Genomic DNA, 19379 nt, shown 5'->3' on the forward strand with positions numbered 1-19379 from the left:
CGAGTAAGGATAGAAAAGACTTTACTGTCTTCAGAAAAAAAATATTGTTTTTAATAATCACAGGATATGGTGTGGAAGACATGAACAGTTCAAAATTTTCCTTTAAATTTTTAAAAACTCTTTCATTTCATGTGATGGTTTATTGATACATTAGTGTCTTTTGTTAGCTTCAAAACTATCATTTCCAGAAAATTTCCAGTTCTCTAAATGTCTATAATGTAAAACCTTTAAAAAACACTGTAGTTTTCCATTCAAAGTAAGGGGTGTGGTTATAGAAAGTGTGACTAACAATTTTAGCTGTTTACTTTCTTAAAACACTGTGGGTTTCCTTAACTATTGTTGCCATGGTGTTGAAAGGATATGCATTGCATTTCTAATTGTTGTTTATGTGCTTGGCACTCTGTCTGGGTAGTTCTCAGAGAGCCTGCTTTTTGTCTCCTGGGGCTTTGTTATCAGACACACCTGGCTGAAACCTGGCTCTGCCATTTACAAGACAGAATGTTCAGGAAAACACTTAACTTTCTCAGCTCCAACTTCTTCAGTTGAGGACGATAATAAAGATAATGATACCACGATAATAAAGATAATGATACCCCACTCTCAAGATTGTTGTAGCAATTAAAGATGTGTAATAAATTGTTGTTGTAATTGTTGTGGGTAGCATTAACACTACTTCTTCAGATAAAAGTCTGTGAGCTTCATATATAAATGGGAAGGACTTTGTATTTACTTATCAACGTCATTAACAAGCACTTATTGAACACTGATTATGTGCATGGCAACTCAAACAGGAAGGACGCAGCCCTTTCTCTAGAGCAGTTCAGATACAGTCTCTGAATCAGGAGTGTTCAGCATCGCCTGGGAACTTGTTAGAACATGCAAATTCTAGAGCCCCAGCCCAGATCTGTTGAGTCAGAAACTGTGGGGTGGGGTCCATCAGTCTTTTTCCACTTGTCTTCCAGGTGATTCTTCAGATGCTGGCTCAAGTTTAAGAACTTCTGCCCTATAGGAGCTTCCAGTCTAATTGGGGAGATTAGATACTCCCAGAGGAGAAATATCAATGACAAGTTACTTGCTAAGGGAGGGGCAGTGCAGGAAGTTCTTAACAGTTTTTCCTGGTTGGATAGTCATGACATGATATCCCATGGACAACACACTTCAAAGACTAACTGAGTTATTCGTAATTCCAAGCACACTTTCTATAACCACACTGCTTTCTTCCATTAGAAAATGCATTCATAAAAAAGATGATCAATAATCAATCACTCGTAGCACAACTCTAGCTGATCTCGATACTCCAATAGGTTGCAACAACAGTACTAAAATACTAGTTATCAAAATTAAGAAATATGTGGACTTGAATTAGGTATGGAAAGAAGAGCAGGGTTTAAATAAGTGAAAAGGAAGATGAACATTCCAGGAAGGATAACATCCTCAGTTTAGGGAAGATGTAGAAAAATAGAACAAATATGCCCATAGGAAGGAATAAAAGAAAAACAAGTAAATAAAATTCAGAAACTATCACTCCTGGGACTTGCAGTGATGTCACTTGAAACCAATCTGAAATACTTTGTATCTGCAGTACTGTATAATCTGAATCACAGCAAATTAAATTACATTCTGGGCTAGAGAATGAAAGAAGAAAAGCAGTGTGAAAACAAAGTAATGAAACCAATTATTTTAAAAACAAATTGATGAGATCCTCTGTAGCTTACATGTTTTGCCCTTCAAAGTATTTCCTGTGAGATCATCAGTCCTGTGATCACTGCTCCTATTCACCATTTCAAGGTAGCACCCCACGCCTTCTTCCCCAACGTGTTCAAAAAAAGAAATGAAAAGAACACCTGGGTTCCATTAAGGGAAAATTGTTACTCTAATGAAAACCTTGTTTTAAACGTCAAGTGCACCACCTGTATGTGTTTTCATAATGATGGGTATATGAGACTGCCTTTCTCTTTTTTTTTCCTTATGAAACGTTCATTAAAAGTGAAAATTTATCAGCCATAGCACTACACCTCATTAGCCTTAAAAGACACTGCTTCCTTCTCTGTCTGATCAACTGACGGTCCATCTCTCTCTCTTAGGGAACTAACAATACATTTTCTGCTTTGTATTTCTATATATGTTTTATTTATTCATGACAGATCACAAGAAATGGGAGGATACTTTCTGAAAAGGAATACAAGCTAAATATCATGAAGAGGGATCACCAAAAATATATCCGGGAGTGCTTAGCCCAGGCTATTTTCCATAAGGTTCTTGATATGGAGGTACAAGTATTAACTATTTTCTTTACAACTGATATTTATTAATATGATAATTAATAATACTTTCTGTACCCAGAAGCAGGGGAATTCTTCCTATATTTCATTAAAAAGGAATGGAACAAGATGACCTGAGAAATACTCTATATCTCTCTAGGTAGTGAGGAGACAAGACACTGAAGTAAGCATTTCTTCATTTCAGTTAGGGAAAAATATGGACATCATTGTATATTTTGTGATATTTAATTTAACAAATGTAGAGTTTTAATCCGTAATGGCTACTTTAAAACATACCAGCCCTCACCATCTGTACCTCAATTTCCATTTGCTAAAAAAAAAAGTGACATCTGTTTAAATATCAGTAATTCCACTGCCATGAATTATTTCGGATTTGTTATTCTTTGAAGGCTCCAAAGCTCAGCCGTATGCTAAATTTCAAGGAGCAGGCATTGAAACATCTGCTGTCCCTCCTACTTTAGGCCACGTTGGTCAGCACAGATTCACAACCCAAGTATCAACAACTGTTTTTTCAGTCTGACATGGCATTTTTAGAAGGATATCTAGCTAACTCGATAAATTATTTTAGCCTCGCTCCATGGAACTTGTAGTTTCAAGCATCAATACCATTTTAATGTCTGTGAAAAAGCATGTCACTTCTCGGCTTGACCAAGTAGCTGTAAATCAGAAAACTTGGCTCATAAAACCATTGACCTGTGGGTGCACTAAACATTTATGACCAACTGTAGAATCATCAGTAAACCAATACTAAGTGTAGTGCCACTCAAAATATTTATTATTATGCTACTATTAAATTGAGCAAGTGTTGTGCTCTCTTCGGATGTATATGATTTGTTCATTTAGGAATTCATTTTGTGATTTATGTCATGTGCATGAATTACATAGAATCATTGTTTATGGCTCCCAAATTCACTTCTTTGTAAAAGTATTAGTTGGAATCCTACAACTAATGTTGAAAAAATAGTACAGCGTAAAATTAATTATACATAATTTCAAACTTAATCGGTAGGCACCAAGTTCTATCTTAGCCTTGATTCTTGAACTTTCGTTTTCCAAAATTTCCTGTAATGCACACATCATAACTGTTAAATGTGCTGTTATTAAAGAGTCTTTGTGTATTCTTAAAGTTTGGAATAAATAGCTTAGATAAATGTTAATGTGTAATATATAATTTTATATAATATATAATATATTAATATAATTTAAAAATAAAATATTTCTAAATTGTTACATTTGTCTCACATTTAGTTTATGCTGATGCTGTTTACTAATGTTGTTGTATTACTATTCACATATTCATTCATGTAATAAACATTAACTGCAAGCTTACCATGTACCAGTATGGGGCTACGTGATGTAGCTGTGAGATATAATTTTTTAAAAAATGCTGTAGAAAGTGATCAAATGCTAGAAGACAGGAACAAATAGACTGAGCTCAGAAAAGAAGGGAATGATGACTTGCCTCTGTGAGAGTCAGAGGAAGCTGAACAGAGGTCCTGCTTTTTGAACTGAACCTGGAGGACTCAATGAAACTTGACATGAAAAGATAAGCAAGGCATTCCAGAGAGTGAAGACAGCAGGTGTGAAGTTACAGAGGTGTGAGGGGACATTGTGGATGGAAAGGAAAGCTCACTGAGGCCAGACTACACTGTGAGTTGGTTGAAAGACTGGCAGGAAGTGACACTCTCCAATAAGTTGGGGCCCTGTTTCTGGAGGCCTTCAATTCCCAGCTAGGTTTGCAGTGTAGGTGATGAAACGATGAAACATTTTTCAGCACGGAGTGAAATAAATGAGCAGAGCTGTTTTAGAAAGATGATGTTGCTAAAAATGTGGAAGATGGATTAATGAGCTGGAAAAGATTGGAGGTGGGAGGTCAGCTAGGAAGCTGTTGCCAGAGGGTGTGGGCTAACAGCAGTAGTGGACATACTGGGGCAATGCCGCTGCCCACAGGGATCTGGAACAGGGAGAGAGACCGACACTGCCTGGATGAGGAACGGGGAAGAAGACACCCAGGGCCACTCTGAGGTTTCTAGCTTCGTGGTGTGTGCGTTGCAGGAAATTGGGAAGAACAACATGGGCTAGATAAGAACCTTCAAACAGTGGGAAAACCTGATAGAGTGGTGTCCTGGAAGCCAGGGGGGTCTCAAGCTGCAGAATGGTTCAATAAGATGACTACTGGGTTTTTATGAAAAAAAAAAAAAAGCCAAACAGGAAGTTAGTGTCAGATAGACCAAGATTCAAATTACAGTTCCACCACTGACTAGATGTACGACCTGGGGCAAGTTCACGGCCCTCTGCTTCAGTTTCTTCATTTGTAAAATGAGACTGCTTAGCAATTGGAATTGTTCAAGAGGAGATGATGCACACGAAGCACTTTCCCAGCACACAGATACGCACGTAATGTGAGCTTGACCAATAAAATTGTGTTTCTGTGCAGTTCTGCATCCTACTTTTATCAGCATTACACGCATTTTCCATTTTTTAAACAAAATCTAAAGGCTGAGTAATATTCCATTGTATATATGTACCACATCTTCTTTATCCATTCATCCGTCGGTGGACCTTTAGCTTGCTTCCATGTGTTGGCTATTGTGAAAACTGCTGCAATGAACATGAGATTGTTGAATATTTCAATTCTTGAATATATACCCAGGAGTGCAATTGATGGATCATAGGGTAGTTCTAATTTTGATTTTTTTAGGAACCACCATGCCGTTTTCCACAGTGGATGCACCAATTTACATTCCCAACAACAATGTACAAGCTTTCCCTTTTCTCCACATCCAACTTATATGAGGAATGTAAACTAGTCAAACTCATAGAGGTAGAGGGTGTAATGGTGGTTGCCAGGGCCTGGGGGAGAGGAAAATGAGGAGGTATTACTCAACGGGGATAAAGTTTCGTTATGCAAGATGAATAAGCCCTAGAGATCTACTATATAGATCTATTGCCTATAGTTAACAGTATTGTGTCGTACACTTAAAAATTTGCTAAGAGGATAGATCTTAAGTGTTCTTATCACAAACTAATAATAATAAAGAAGGTGGGAGGAAACCTTTAGATGTGATGGATATGTTTATGACATAGATTGTAGTTGAGAGTTTCACAGGTATATACTTATCTCCAAAGTCATCAAGTTATACACATTAAATATGTACAACTTTTTGTATGTCAATCATACCTCAGTAAAGTGCTTTAAAAAAAAAAACAAAAAACCCCCAAAATCTTTAGGAACCTTATTTTAATAATTATATTCTATTCCATTATATGGATGCAACAAAAACTTAAACCATTCTCTTTAAAGTTTATGTTGCTCCTGAATTTTTGCTTTGAAGGAAAAAAAAACAACCTTTCAGACAACATATTTGTGCATAAAACAATTTTTTTTTATTATTCAGACTTCTCCTTAAGTTTAGAAATGAAAGTTATGGGTTACAGAGTAGGAACACTTTTAACTGCCTAATGTATGTTAGGAATTGGCTTTCCAAAGAGTTGTACCAATTTGTATTCCCGCTTGCACACTTATGCAGGTGATTCTTCTCCATCTCAATGACAAGAGGGGTAAATGAGAATACAGTTAGATAGTGGGATTATTTTCCTCTAAAAATTTCTTTGCTACAATTGATATGATTCTTTCCTCCACTCTTTCCTGTGTGCTTAGCGTTACCATCAGCTTGAAATTAAAAAGAAACTGGAGACATTAGCTAGGAAGGAGCGAATTCAGAGATTTAAGGTAAGGAGCTACATAACTCTTTTACTTCATAATATTATTTCATGATTTTGAAGGCCAATGGTATTATTATTGAAGTGGCTTGGGGGCACTTTATTTTGGGGTAACTCATAACTGAGGTCAAACGATCGTTCCACCAGGCTTAAATCTTGGCCACTATTATTACAGAAGATCATGACAAAATAGGAGCTGGTGTGCAAGAGAAACTGTATAAGGCACAAGTCATTGTAAGAAAAACTTGAAACCGTTCTTCTCAAGTTTGAAATTTTGCTTTTGTATTTTCTTGATTGATTTGTGATAGAGGCCAAAAGATTTGTTTGTCATAAAAGGTAAAAATAGATGGTGATATTCCCAATGGGTTGGAAAATGGGGCATTTTAAGAATTATCCAATGGTACATTTTCATGTGAACGTGACCCTTGAAAATATATGGTAGGAAAGATCTACGTTAGCAAACAAAAGCTTAAGATTTAGACATTTTGTGAAGGCATTTTAAAATTCGTTGTTTTTTACTTTGCATTTGATAGTTCATCTTTGCAGTCAACTTAGAAGATGTGTAAATTTAAATCAAGAGATGAGAGATTCAATTAGGCATGCTTGAAAGGTTTCAGTTCAGGTTGGCAGTTTTACTCAATTTCTTGAGCCATTCAAACCCACGTGTTGTTCTTCATTTTCAGGGTATTACAAATGTGGGGCTTAAGACACATTTCACAAACTGATGAATATTCGTAAAGCTTCTGTGGAATAACTCGCCATAGGAAACAGTAATTTTCCCTCTTGCCTGATAGACTCAAATCTATTTTATCTTAGTCAAAACATACTCTTATTACAAAAGTGTTGTTAAATAACAGACAATAAGTCAGTTTTTCAAAATCAGAAAAGTTGGTGTGTAGAGATTTGTGGTTAAGTCAACTTTACCAATAGTGTCCTATATTGAGGACTGATAGATTCTATAATTTATCTGCCGAAATGTTGATCGAAAAAATAGTTACTGGAGAATGGTTCCTGAAACAGTGTTCTATTCACTCTCGTCCAGATTGCCAGACATACTAACCAGATACATGGGCACATTTTAGCACTGGCAGAAATTCCTGATAGACACTTCATTTCCTCTGTACGATTTTTATTCATAACATTTTCACCTATAGCTATACTTGGCGAAAGACCTATATTTTAGGTCCCCCATATGTAATATATAACCCTTTGCTTATGGCATTATTTAATACTTTTTTAAGGCAGAAAAATAATACTTTCTGGTAGTCTCTACTGATCAGAGTAGTGAGGAACATTGTGCTTCTTGTAGTGATCTGCTTAAAGCAGATTAATAAATATTATTGCTGAAACTAAGGATACACTGCATCTCTAGCTGTTACTGTGAGCACAGCTATTTCTTTGGATAAAGTATACTCAATTTCCTGCCTTTCACTACCACACCCAAGTCCCCAGTACAGCTGTGGAAACATCTCCTGATTATCATGATGGTCCTCAGAGGGAGTACTTTTGAAAAGAATAAGAAAGAACTTCTCTAGTCATATAACACCTCTTATCCGGCAGGCACTAACGTAACCTAGATTACTAATTATGCTTCGGTTTGTTAAATCACTTTCTTATTCTAGGGAGAGCACGCAGGATGGACTATAGGAAATAACATGCCAATCCTGTCTCCCCGCCCCCCAGTTGGCCCCAAGACTAATCATGGCCATAGTGTTCTGGTTGATGAAGGACATTCCAGTCCAGTAACACTGGTGAGTCATGTTAATAACACTCTGACCTGCACCATGCCAACTAATTAATTCATGATTTTGTATTACTCTCAGAAAGAACGCTCTCTGGGTACATGGTTGTATCATCTTGGGAATCCTACTGAGTGAAAACATAATCTTGTATCCATTCAACTCTGTCTTTACTGGTTGTCCCGCCTTCATTCAGTATCACCCCTGTCAAATCCATTTTGTTACTGCTGGATTAGTTTTCTTAAAGTGCAGATTACTTATGTTACTTACATGCCCAAATACCTTCACTGGCGCTGTGTCACCTATAGAAAAGCCCAGACTCTTGCACCTGACATTTAAGACCCCAAGCCACATGACATCAATTTGGCTATCCTAGTACTTTTCCCCACGATTACCCTTTAGCACCCTACAATGCAGCACAACTGAACCATTGGTTGTTCCATGCATGTTCTATATTTTCTGACCTCTGGATTTTTTTCTTGCTGTTTCCTCTACTCTTACCTTATCTTAAAGCTGCTTTATGCATACAAATTCAATGGTACTGCACAACGTGTCGGGCCAGATACTTACATCTGAGCTTCTTTTATCAAAAGTATATGCACACAGTCTAAGATAAAAATAATTAAATGTACAGAAATTATGTTTAAAGAAATCGCACACTGACATTTCATTCCACTTCGATTCATTTATAACCTAGGAGTGGTATTTGCTTGAAGGAACATAAGGTAGCTTGAAACAATATAGATACAGGAAAAGACTTGCAAAATATTTCCTGGCAGTTGATGGTTTCAGCTTTAAATGAATTGATTTGATGACATCTTTATTCTGGCTTTGTGTGGCCTAATGTATTTCCTTGTTAGCATGAACATTTTTTTGGATTCCACAATATTTGTAGAGGAATTGCAACACTTTCACAGATTATTGAAGTAGGTTCATCACATATAGTGTTAAGCTTTGACATTTTCAAAAGGTAAATATGTTTTGACATTTCTCGATGAACAGCTCAAGTTATAAAAAGCAACCATCTTCCCTTTGTTGTTATCATATTTCCAGGCTTCATTTAAATGTATATGTACACAAATAATTCTTTTATTGGGTGGCAAATTCACTAGACTCTCAAAAGCTTATCCTGGGTGAAACAAAAGAAACAAGGGCCATTTTCTATCTTCCTACCTGTTTCAGGGAGGAAAAACCCTTGAAAGTCCTTCTTTTCAATTTTCCAGCTGAACAGCCTCAATAAGTAGTTTATGATACATCCAGGAGATGTTAATGTGGCAGGAGTGAGAAAGTAATTTAAAAATTACAGGAACCACTGACACCAGCACTTTAGCAGCCTTTCTATCTGGTAAGCCAGGATTCTTCACTTGATCACCCCCTGCGGTGCTGCTGCCTCATAGAGGATACCTATTGTGATCTTGGAATTGCAGTTCCCATGTTACAGAAATTCAAGTCCTTCTTTTTTGTTTTCCTAACTTGGTTACATATCCTCCGAATTGGATTCCTGACCTCCAGGTGCCATTGGAATAAAGATAATAATCCTTTTGGGATATTGCCATCCATTTTTCTCTTTAAATTTTCTTGAGTGAATAAGGAGAGCATACGGTGAATAGTTACTTCACTTGGTCACCAATTGCACCTAAACTTTCAAAATAGCATGTAGGCTTTTAGCTGCACCATGCCATTAAAACTGTGGAAGTTATTCAACTAATTTTGTACATGCTTGGAAAATTCACCCCCAGAGATCTTCTCAGAATTAGAAATGCTCAGCTAAGTTGAGTAATCACCAGGTAGTCAATTTCAATTCACATTCAGGTACAGTTTTGAAAATGTTAAGCTACAGTGCCATATATATTCCAAGAAAATATATTACGAACAGTTTAAAATATAGCAAATTTAAGGTGGCTCCTGATGTGAACTACAACAGTTTGTAGTTCACAGCTGTTAGTTGAACGGCGCAGATTTGTTTTTAGAGATATATGTAATCGGTTAAACATTTGACTGCCACATTCATCTAACTGAATGCAAATGTGGGGAAGTAACATCTAGCGCATAGCAGCCAATAGATCATGTTCTAGTTTAGAGTAACCTGCTTTCCAAGTCCTACATTCAATGTTTTTGTGTTCAGTTGGATTTTTTGACAGGAGTGGGTTTTAAGCCATATTTGTTTTACAGAGATCAAAAGAATTCTTTTGCATGATCTGATCCCTTTGTTCAGAAAACTTCTAGTCTGATTTCTCTTTGTGGGTTTTAAGACCTTTCACCTTTTGGCTCATAGAGGCTTATGTCTTTTTTCTTTAAACCAAGCGCTGCTTTAGTCAGTCCACTTGGCTTCTTGTCTAGGTTTGTATGTGGAGACCAAAAATGACGACTTTAACGTAAGGATGCGCTCCCCGCCTCAACACACACGCATGAGTCTCAGCTCCTGCACCATCTCTACTCTATGAGGCATCAAAAGCTCAGACTCCTTTTGTGTCATTGATCTGACAAATTTAGTGAGTTGCCTTCATCCACGTGTACCAAGATGGTATATACATCACTGTGTGGCTCTTTCAGCCAGAGAGAAGGGGATAAGGGGAAAGTGAAGACACATTTCTTCCTTCTAAGGGCATGATCTGGAAGTTTCATATAGCACTTCTGCTCACATCTTACTGGCCCAAACTGAGGCATACATCTATATGGAGTTTCAAGAGACGCTGGGAAATACAGTCTTTATTTGTGATAGGCATGTTCCCTAATAAATATTCTATTACATGAAGAAAGGAAAACAGATATTGGGGAATAGTCTCTTTGCTCCCCTTCCCATGTTTGGCTCACAACTGGCTCTTCTTACTTGGATGTTCAAATTTACCATTCCTCTTTTCTCCTTATCATTTTCTTCTTTTGCTCATTCATTTGGATAAAATGTAATTACTTTTGTGAAACTTTAATTTTTACTAGTCTCATTGGCTTATTCCAAATAACTTTTAGTTTTAAGTTCTATTAGTTTTCAGGTATTTTGTTGTTATTGTCTCTTTGGCAGTATTTGTGTGGTTCATTTGAAACTAATTGTCTCATGTTGCCATTAGATGTTAAAAATTACTTTTTCATCTCACAGTGATTAGAGTTGGAATTCAATAAGTGTTAACTTAACAAAATCAGAGTTTTGGCAACATATAACATGCTTGTCAAGATGGCGCTAAGACCAACTTTTGGTTGGTGGGAGTTGCCCTATCACCATTTTTTATGTATTTATACAACACTTTTCCAGAGTTGAATATTTGTTGTCACCATTACACCATGAGTCAATGTAATAAATCTTATTCATTTATCATTTATATATGTTGTTCTCATACCCTCTTACCCAAATTTGCATGTATTATTCTTAACAGGTTTTCTACTGTTTTATTGTAATAGAACAACTGGGCCAAACATCTTGTTTTTTCCATTTTTGAAACATTGCTGATCTTTATTGCAACGTTCTGTCAGTGCTCCAAAAGACACATCTAATGCTCTGAACCGGCACTTTTGGTTTTCTCTGTAGTACATTCTTGATTAGAAAATGCATCCGTCAGGGTCTCAGCAGGAAACAGATGGCTCACACAAATAGGGTAATTAGGAAGGGTTTAATAAAGAAACTATTTAGAAAGATGCAGGTGGGGTTAAGGAAAACCAGCTGGGGATGTAAAGCAGGCTGGGGTGAATACAATGGGAAACCACACCACATAGGCTTAGGGGGAAAGAGAGGACTTGGATACCAGAACCAGCTGGCAGCTTCTGGGAGAGGACTTCCTGATAGGAGCTGTGGACTTTGTTGGAGGGACCCAGCTGGCCCATCATAACCTTGGTTGGGAAGGGTCCAGGAGCTTTAAGACCCCAGTCTCCTTCCCTCCTGTCTTTTGATCTCCTGCCAGTGTCTTTCATTGGCCAAATCCAACTGGAATCCTGAGGTTAGTTGACGTAGTCCATAAAGAAATAACTCCCAGCAGCCAGAGCAGAACAGAAGAGACAGAGAAGAGGGGCAAATGGAAACTATCCAGCCTGGAAAACATCTCCATTTTGACAGTGTTTTCCAAAGTTGCCAGTTACAATTTTTCAGTTTTGTTTTCCTGGTATTTCAAGGAAGAGGTTGAATAAATGGTAATGCATTAGAAGTAAGTATTTGTCTTCCCTCTTTTTGAATTGTATTGTCTGCTTTTACTTCAGCACCAATCTTAAGGCCTAAAGGACTCATACTAGAGTTGATGTTGAAAACATTTAAACAGGAATGAGTTCATTTTAATCATAGGCCCTTAGATGTCTAAATTAGGAACATTATTCAACTTAACATTTAATTGAACAAAGCCATTCAATGTACAGCATCAGTTAGGTATTGTAAGCGAGTTCACAGTGTGAATAAAATACAGGAACCTAACAGAGAACACCTCCTTTATCCAAAATACTCTACAATTGCGGCAGTTAGGTGTGTAGAGGACTTCCACACCATATGTTTTAACAAATACGGTGGGTCATAAGAGTATGTATAATGGAAGGACATAATTAAAGGTTAATCTGTTCAGTAAAAAGGCACCATTAATTAGTCTAGGCAATTTGTTGAGCTATTAATTGGTCCTGGAAACATGTCAAGATACTAATTTAAATGGAATTTTTTTCCCTAATTGTCTAGACAGCCCCTCGACCATACACTGCCCCAGGAAATATGCAGCCTCCAATTCGATTACAACCTCTTCCCAGTAATCCTGCAGTAGGAACTGCTCCAAAGGTAACTTCGGGGTCCAGATCAAAAACCTCATTGCTGGAAAATGAAGCTCCATTTCCCATTGGGGTAAATGCTTTTTCTTCACAGTCTTTAAGATGCTAGATTCAATTAATCTATTTAGTGAAATATATACTGTGCACTTATTAAGCACTTGCCATGTATGTCTGTTTAATTATTTCTTACTTTAATTGGAAGGCCTATAATTTCTGTGTTTTGGGGCAAAAGAGTAAGGAATAGATTTGTAATAATTTAAGATGATCTCTCATGAATTTGAAAGGTTGTGTGAAAAACAAAGAGGAACTTTTTATAGCTAGATATGACTTCTATCAGAATAGACCAAGTTTTGACTGCTTCCAAATTTTAAATGCATGAAACCTAGAAAATGAAACTTTCCAAGAATAGGTTTGCATTTGCATGCCGACTTACTTTACCATCAGTGTATGAAATTGCTTCAAGTTTGACTCTGGAGAAGGTTGGATATAGAAGGAAAAGAATGTCCATCTTTAAAAAAATCCTGAATTAATCACACACAGAAGCTTGACTATGCTTCCTTTTCAAGGTTATATCTCAGGTAATTTTCACTTATTTTAATAGAGCACAGGAAGGAGGTATGGTAGCCATAAAATATGAGTTACTTAAAAGGGAAGGATAATTGGGACATTTAGTAATTAGGGAAGGTATTGTTTGCATTTTTAAGACCAAGAAGAAACATTTGCCAGCTTAAGATAGAATCTGTGTTATGAGTACAATTGTAATTATGCTCAAATGGGTGAATTTAGCTCCATTAATTATTAGGAAACATATGACATATGAAATTAAGATATTTTTATCTAAAGCTGACAGATGACCTTGACACTAAGAAATTAATTCAGACAGATAAATTGTTGTTTTTTCACATTAAAAGTACAAAAATAACCCTAAAATGATAAATAATATTTAAATGCATTTAATATGCTTTTCACCTTGTGAAGCATTTTTCACAAACCTTACTTAACTTAATAGTAGTTTCTTGGAAAGAAGGAGAAATTAAACCAAAAGTGGTGGCATTTTGTCTGGGACGACTGCTTAGAGCTAGGCGGGAACTAATTGGGTCATAAGCCAATTAGGTTGACACTTTCTTGGATCTGGTCTCCACTTTAAATGTCCAGAGAGTTCCCATTTCAAGCTAGTGTCCAGGAATAGTCAGATCCCGAGAGACTGTCTCAAGCTAACTAAAATAACACATGACAAGCCCATTTTTCCTCACTATAGTAAATCAAAATAGGGAATCAAATCATAATTAGGGACCATTAATTCATCAGATAACAATTAAATCAAAGCTTGTAGGAGCAGTACATTTTCCCCTTATAGGCAGACCTACATGGGAAGCCAGATCACAATGAGAAGGTTGCCTGGTGAGTATGGAATCAGAATGAGGGAATATGGTAGAATGGAATGTTAATGGCATCAGGTCATCTTAGCTTGATGCATCTGTCTCCTCTTAGGAATGGGCTTGGCAAAGGTACCAGAAAGCTCAAAGGTCTTTGGCTAAAGCCCTCTATATCCTCCAGGGATAACTTTGCCTTTAGGACCGGAAATATTCAAAGCCCAATGGATTTCCTGTCCCTTAGTTAGTACTCAGATGGGCACTTTCCACATTTGCCAAGGTGATTTTATTCTTTTCTAAGTTCCTATATCTATTAACTCTTCTCGATCGGACCCATCTTTATGTTAGATATGTGAACACTGTCAATCAGGTAATATTTAATTTTTTCTGACTAGCGAACGATTTTTCTTTTAGGTGATTTTCCAAACCTGCTCTGAGCCACTGGGTAGATTTATTAATTAAATCTGCACGGGGCCTTTTAGTCTACCATTTCCAAGTTTTGGGGTGTGAGTGAGTGAGGGATTGCACTTAATGGTAGCTTACACATGCCGACAAGATTGAGATCAATTCCATGTTAATTTCAACTAGCTAAACTTACATTTTTCATCCAGTGGAATTTATTGGGCACTTACTATGGACCGGGTCCTGCTCTAGGCATTGGTGATATATCAACCATCAAAGCAGACAAAATTCTCTAACTTTTTGCAGCTTATACTGTGATGTACATAGGCAAAATATACTGCCAGGAAGGACATGCAATTCTTTCAATGGCATTGATGATGAAAATTACTTAATATAAAATCAGACAAGAAATTCCTAAAGAATAATAGTCTGCATGATTGCGGAGTATGTAGTAAGCACCCACTAAAAGAGTAAAATATATGCATGGGGGAATTGTTTGAAGGTGCAACAGACTTAAGCAGGTTGAATTTTCTAAGTATCAGGGGTGAGGAGCTTTGATTTAGGCAAAAGCAATTTGGTCAAAACAGACTGGCTGAGATGCTACTGAGTAAAATTAATGGTGTGATTGAAAATGATTATCCTTAGAATGAGAGTTTCTTATACACTCTTGATAGGAGTAGAAATTGGTACAACTATTTCTGAAGGCAATATGGGAATATCTATCAACATTTTAAATGAACATGCTCAAGCATTTTAGCATATTGAAATTTATCCTAGGAACACACATGCATGTGGAAAGAAACAGATTCAGGAATATTTAGTATTGTAATATTTGCAATAGTGAACATTTGGAAGACACCTAAGAATTTATTGTTTAAAAATGTTATGGCATATTAAAGTATATTAAAAAATAAGGTAAATTATTTATACTGGCATGGGAAGATGTCCAAGATGCTTTGGGCTAAGAAAAAGCAAGGTAAGGAGCAGAAGGTTAATTTTTAAAATTTACTAAACCATTTCCAAATAAGGTATGCCATTGATTGATAACTACTTAGAAATTAAAAGATAGACCCCTGGCCCAAAAAGTTTTGGATTCATTGATTTTATTGTTTTATTATCTTGTTTTCACTTCTTTAATTTATATTTGTGATTACGATGTCAATGCACACCATCACAGAAAAATTGGAAAATGTAAGAAAAGAAAAATGAGAGCATAAATAATACCTGCAATGTCAAGCATTCTAACAATTCTAAACCCCTTGGTGAATATCTATTTAAATCCCTTTCTGTTCACATAAATGTTGTTTTCAATCAAAATATGACGTATACATGCCTTTCTTTAAACTGCTTTTGTTTATTCAGCAATGAGAATGTTTGGGGAATGACGTTCCTTTCGTAAAAATAACTTTTCACAATTTAAGCATCTCAAAATAAAGAATAAATTGGCTGAAAATGAATTTAAAACAATACCAAATAAATTGGTAAAAAACGGATAAAAATGATTAAAGGTACTTTAAAGTTTGGGAAACTACCTCAGATATACAAAAATTATCAATATGTGAAAGTTCAGAGGCTCATATATACCTGAAACATAAAGTTTTTGTTTATACATTAGGTGCTTTTAATCATTAAGGTAATACATGTTGACTAAACTTATATGCCCTCACCACCCCACAATGATTCAAATCCACAAAGGCAACCCTGTGTTCCGAGTCTTCCAGTCATCCCTGATTTTATCAAAATCCACATATAAATTATTTAAAAGAAATGTAAGATCACACTGTATGGACCTTTTTATGTCAGGACTCTGGACAAATAGATTAACACTATTCTTTTTAAAGCCTGATGAGAATCTATTATCAGAACAAAGCAAAATTTAGTTAAATATCCTCCTACTGATGGACTTGGTGGTTCAACTAAACTTTTTTTTCTTTTTCTTTTCTTTTTTTCATGGAAAGGCATTTTATTTTAAATATAGCAGCATGGGCATGTCAATCCCAAACTGATCAACTAAATTTTTTAGACATATGTGTGTGTGCATGTGTGTGTCTGTGTGTATCCTTATACACATTTACATAAGTGTACTTGTGTAGTTATCTGGGTGAAATTTATTCCCACAAGTTGAATTTCTAGGAGAAAATAAGCTGAATAGAGACTTTGGGTCAGAGTCTGGGGTTTTGGTTCCTTGAAACCATATTACCAAGGAATGTTATAACACCTGGGTGGGTGAAATCAGTGTAAAAAATGTGCAAATACCCTATCGTTAAGTGAACTATCCAATCCTATCTCAAAGTATAACACTTCGAACTTCTTGATTTTAAATTGTTTAATTGTACTGGGTCCCCATAGATTTAATGGATTGTTGAGGGAAAATCCCCAAAATACTATAAAAATGCCATCACTGTATGTTTGGTTTAAAAAATATACTTAAATAAGGTTAGAAATCCATGAAAATTTAATTTGCTATGGGTACTACAAAATGCCATTTTTCAACAGATTGAAGTGTTTTAAGTTTGTCTATTGATATCAGTTGTGTTTGCACACAATGTCAATCATACAGTCTTGTCTTTAATTTTGGGTTATGTTGGGTCACCACTTCTACTTCACTTGTTCTTATGTCATGAAATGTGATTACAGGGCAAGAAGGCAATGATGAAGTTCAGGAACTCCATGGACAATTCACAGGGAATGAATCGATATCGATTTCCAAAGATTAACCATTACATGATGCCTATTCCTCCTCCACTTCCTCCCCCTAATGGAAAAATCACAAGGGAAAATAGTCCTGAAACATGGAGAAGGAGAAGAGTTCGTCCAACCACTGCTCCAAATGGCTTAGAACCTCTCTTTACCAGGGTGATTATAGAATCAAATTTTCTTTTATTAATTTAGCACCGATTACATTACACTATTAGATTTCTAGATGAAATCTAAGGAAATCGAATGCAAAATGACTTGCATAAAGAAATATAATAATTTTATAAATGTAGTAATTGTAAGCTTGAATGAATCTGAAACCAAATATTTGAGTAATTCAGTTGAGTAATTTAGCATAATTGAGAAAAAAATCAAGTAAATCTTGTATTCCAATTTAGTTTGTATTATACCCATTTCCAAATCATTTATTTCCTTTAATTTGCCCATTCAATCACATGTCAGGAAGTATTTTAACATTTAATTTGTGAATATTCAGGGTTTTAAATATATCGAAAAACACAGTGTACCATATAAAATAATTATTAACACTCACTTTTAATAATTTTGGCAAATTACTGTATAATATTCATAAATATTTTCCTTTCAGTGTTCTTAAAATATATTGTAACTTGTTGTAATCATTCCTTAAAATACTGATAAAGAAAATGGTCCTAAGGCCAGTTATACTTTATACAGATACAGGCTAGTATGAAGGCAAAAGATCTCTTAAGTTTTGGAGTGTAAGTATACAACTAATAGCAATTATATGTAACTTTTGTGGTTATTAGCAGATGGCTGGGTCAACATTTCACCTGATGGAGAATCAGGGAGCGAAGTGTCAACATTGCATGTTGACGGCATGCTGGCTTTCCAAAACCAGCCTCGTTCAAGTGCTCTGTTTACCGCTTGTCCACATCTCCCTCCCAGCAGCTTGCCTCACCAATAACTTGCCTCACCAATAACCTTCTCTAAAAGTTGAGACTGTCTTCCTTGTGCTTGCTCAAATTTCCTCCTTTCAATCCACCTTTCACTAATTCTTTCTTTGTTACGGTCTCTGAGAGAGCCTGTACCCCCCATCTCCGAGGCCCACCCTCTGCCCTGTTCCTTGATCTTATACTTTTCCACTGCCATGGCACTTTGCACTGTCTGTCATTCTCCTCTCCTATTTGGATTTTTATTCCTTCCTCTAGTATTCATCTGTGTCTCTCAACATACACAGGCATAGAGTAACCAAGTCCTTTCCTCACATTCTGTAGCCTGAGACTTCTGTTTTCTCCTTTCCTACTGCAGAGTTCTCTGAAGAGTAGTTTACTGTAGCTCAGTCTAACAAGCAACCCCTGGCAACTCAGCTTACATTTAATTTCTTTTTCTCATTATTGTCTGTTGCTGGTCAATGGCAATTCTGGGACCCAGACTGGATGAGTAGTCCCTGTCCTGGGGTATTTGGCCTTGTGGACAGCAGAGCCATGGAATGCTCTGAAGATTCCATTCAGGAGTGACACATGTCACTTACACTTGAATTCCATTACCAAAGCCTGACAGCAATGGAGTGGAAGTATCATCCTCTCATAGAGACATGCAGTGAATATTTGGGGGCAATGATAGAATCTACCACATCCACTAAAACTTACTTTGAATTCTTTGAATGCTGGCATTGTTCTCTACCAGGCCAACAAACATGCTCTCTTGAAGGCTGTGGCCCCCACTTGCAAAAATGGTGACTTCCTCATCATCCTCATTTGGTGGCAGCATTCGATTTTCTGATGCTAGAATATATTACTAGGGCGAACTCTACCTGGTCATACTTTATAAAACATGTTTAAATCTCATATAAACCATAAGAATATGTAAAATCTATATGTTCAAGTTAAACAACAATCAAACACCTGTGTATATGCCATTACTTTCCAACAAAGTAGAACACTTTTGTCATACGATAAACCCCCTGTTTCCTGCCCTGTCACATCTTCTTCTCCTTCCCAGAGCAACCACTATTCTGACAAATGTGTTAACTGAGTCCCTGCTTTTCTTTGGAGTTCTATTACTTGTATGCATAAAACTTCAAAATAAGCGCAAACCTAGCATTGCAATGAAAGAATAATATATCTAGGAGAAAATAAACTGAATAGAGTCTTTGGGTCACTATCTAGGTTTATTTCCTTGACAGTTTTAAGAGCCCCTTGTGGGGAGGTGAGAGAGGTCAGGTCATGAGTGTGTCCTAGAAAAATGGGGCTCACCAGAGTCAAGGCATCTAATGAGGTCCTCGTGTGGGCCAGACACTGGACGTCCAGGAGGAATATGATCAGGCAAATGGGCTTCTGTAGTTGGGCACAGAGGAGAGAGCAGCAACTTCTCCACCCTGTGGTCATGACAAGTGAAGCACGGATAAGCATCTGAGCTGGCTTCCCCTGGGCATTCTATTTCAGATTGGAAAC

At 36.6% G+C, this 19379-nt stretch overlaps 1 protein-coding gene across 1 annotated transcript in view; it reads left to right on the plus strand.

Moving 5' to 3' along the window:
- ERICH3 (glutamate rich 3) overlaps positions 1–19379 on the plus strand; it is a 109326-nt gene that overhangs the window by 34573 nt on the left and 55374 nt on the right. The window contains 5 exon segments of the mRNA XM_082666831.1: positions 2145–2270; positions 5944–6015; positions 7628–7756; positions 12387–12545; positions 16885–17103. Coding sequence (XP_082522957.1) covers positions 2145–2270; positions 5944–6015; positions 7628–7756; positions 12387–12545; positions 16885–17103 — 705 coding nt within the window.

The sequence above is a fragment of the Grampus griseus genome (assembly GCF_964374135.1).
Source record: "Grampus griseus genome assembly, chromosome: 1".
NCBI lineage: Eukaryota > Metazoa > Chordata > Mammalia > Artiodactyla > Delphinidae > Grampus > Grampus griseus.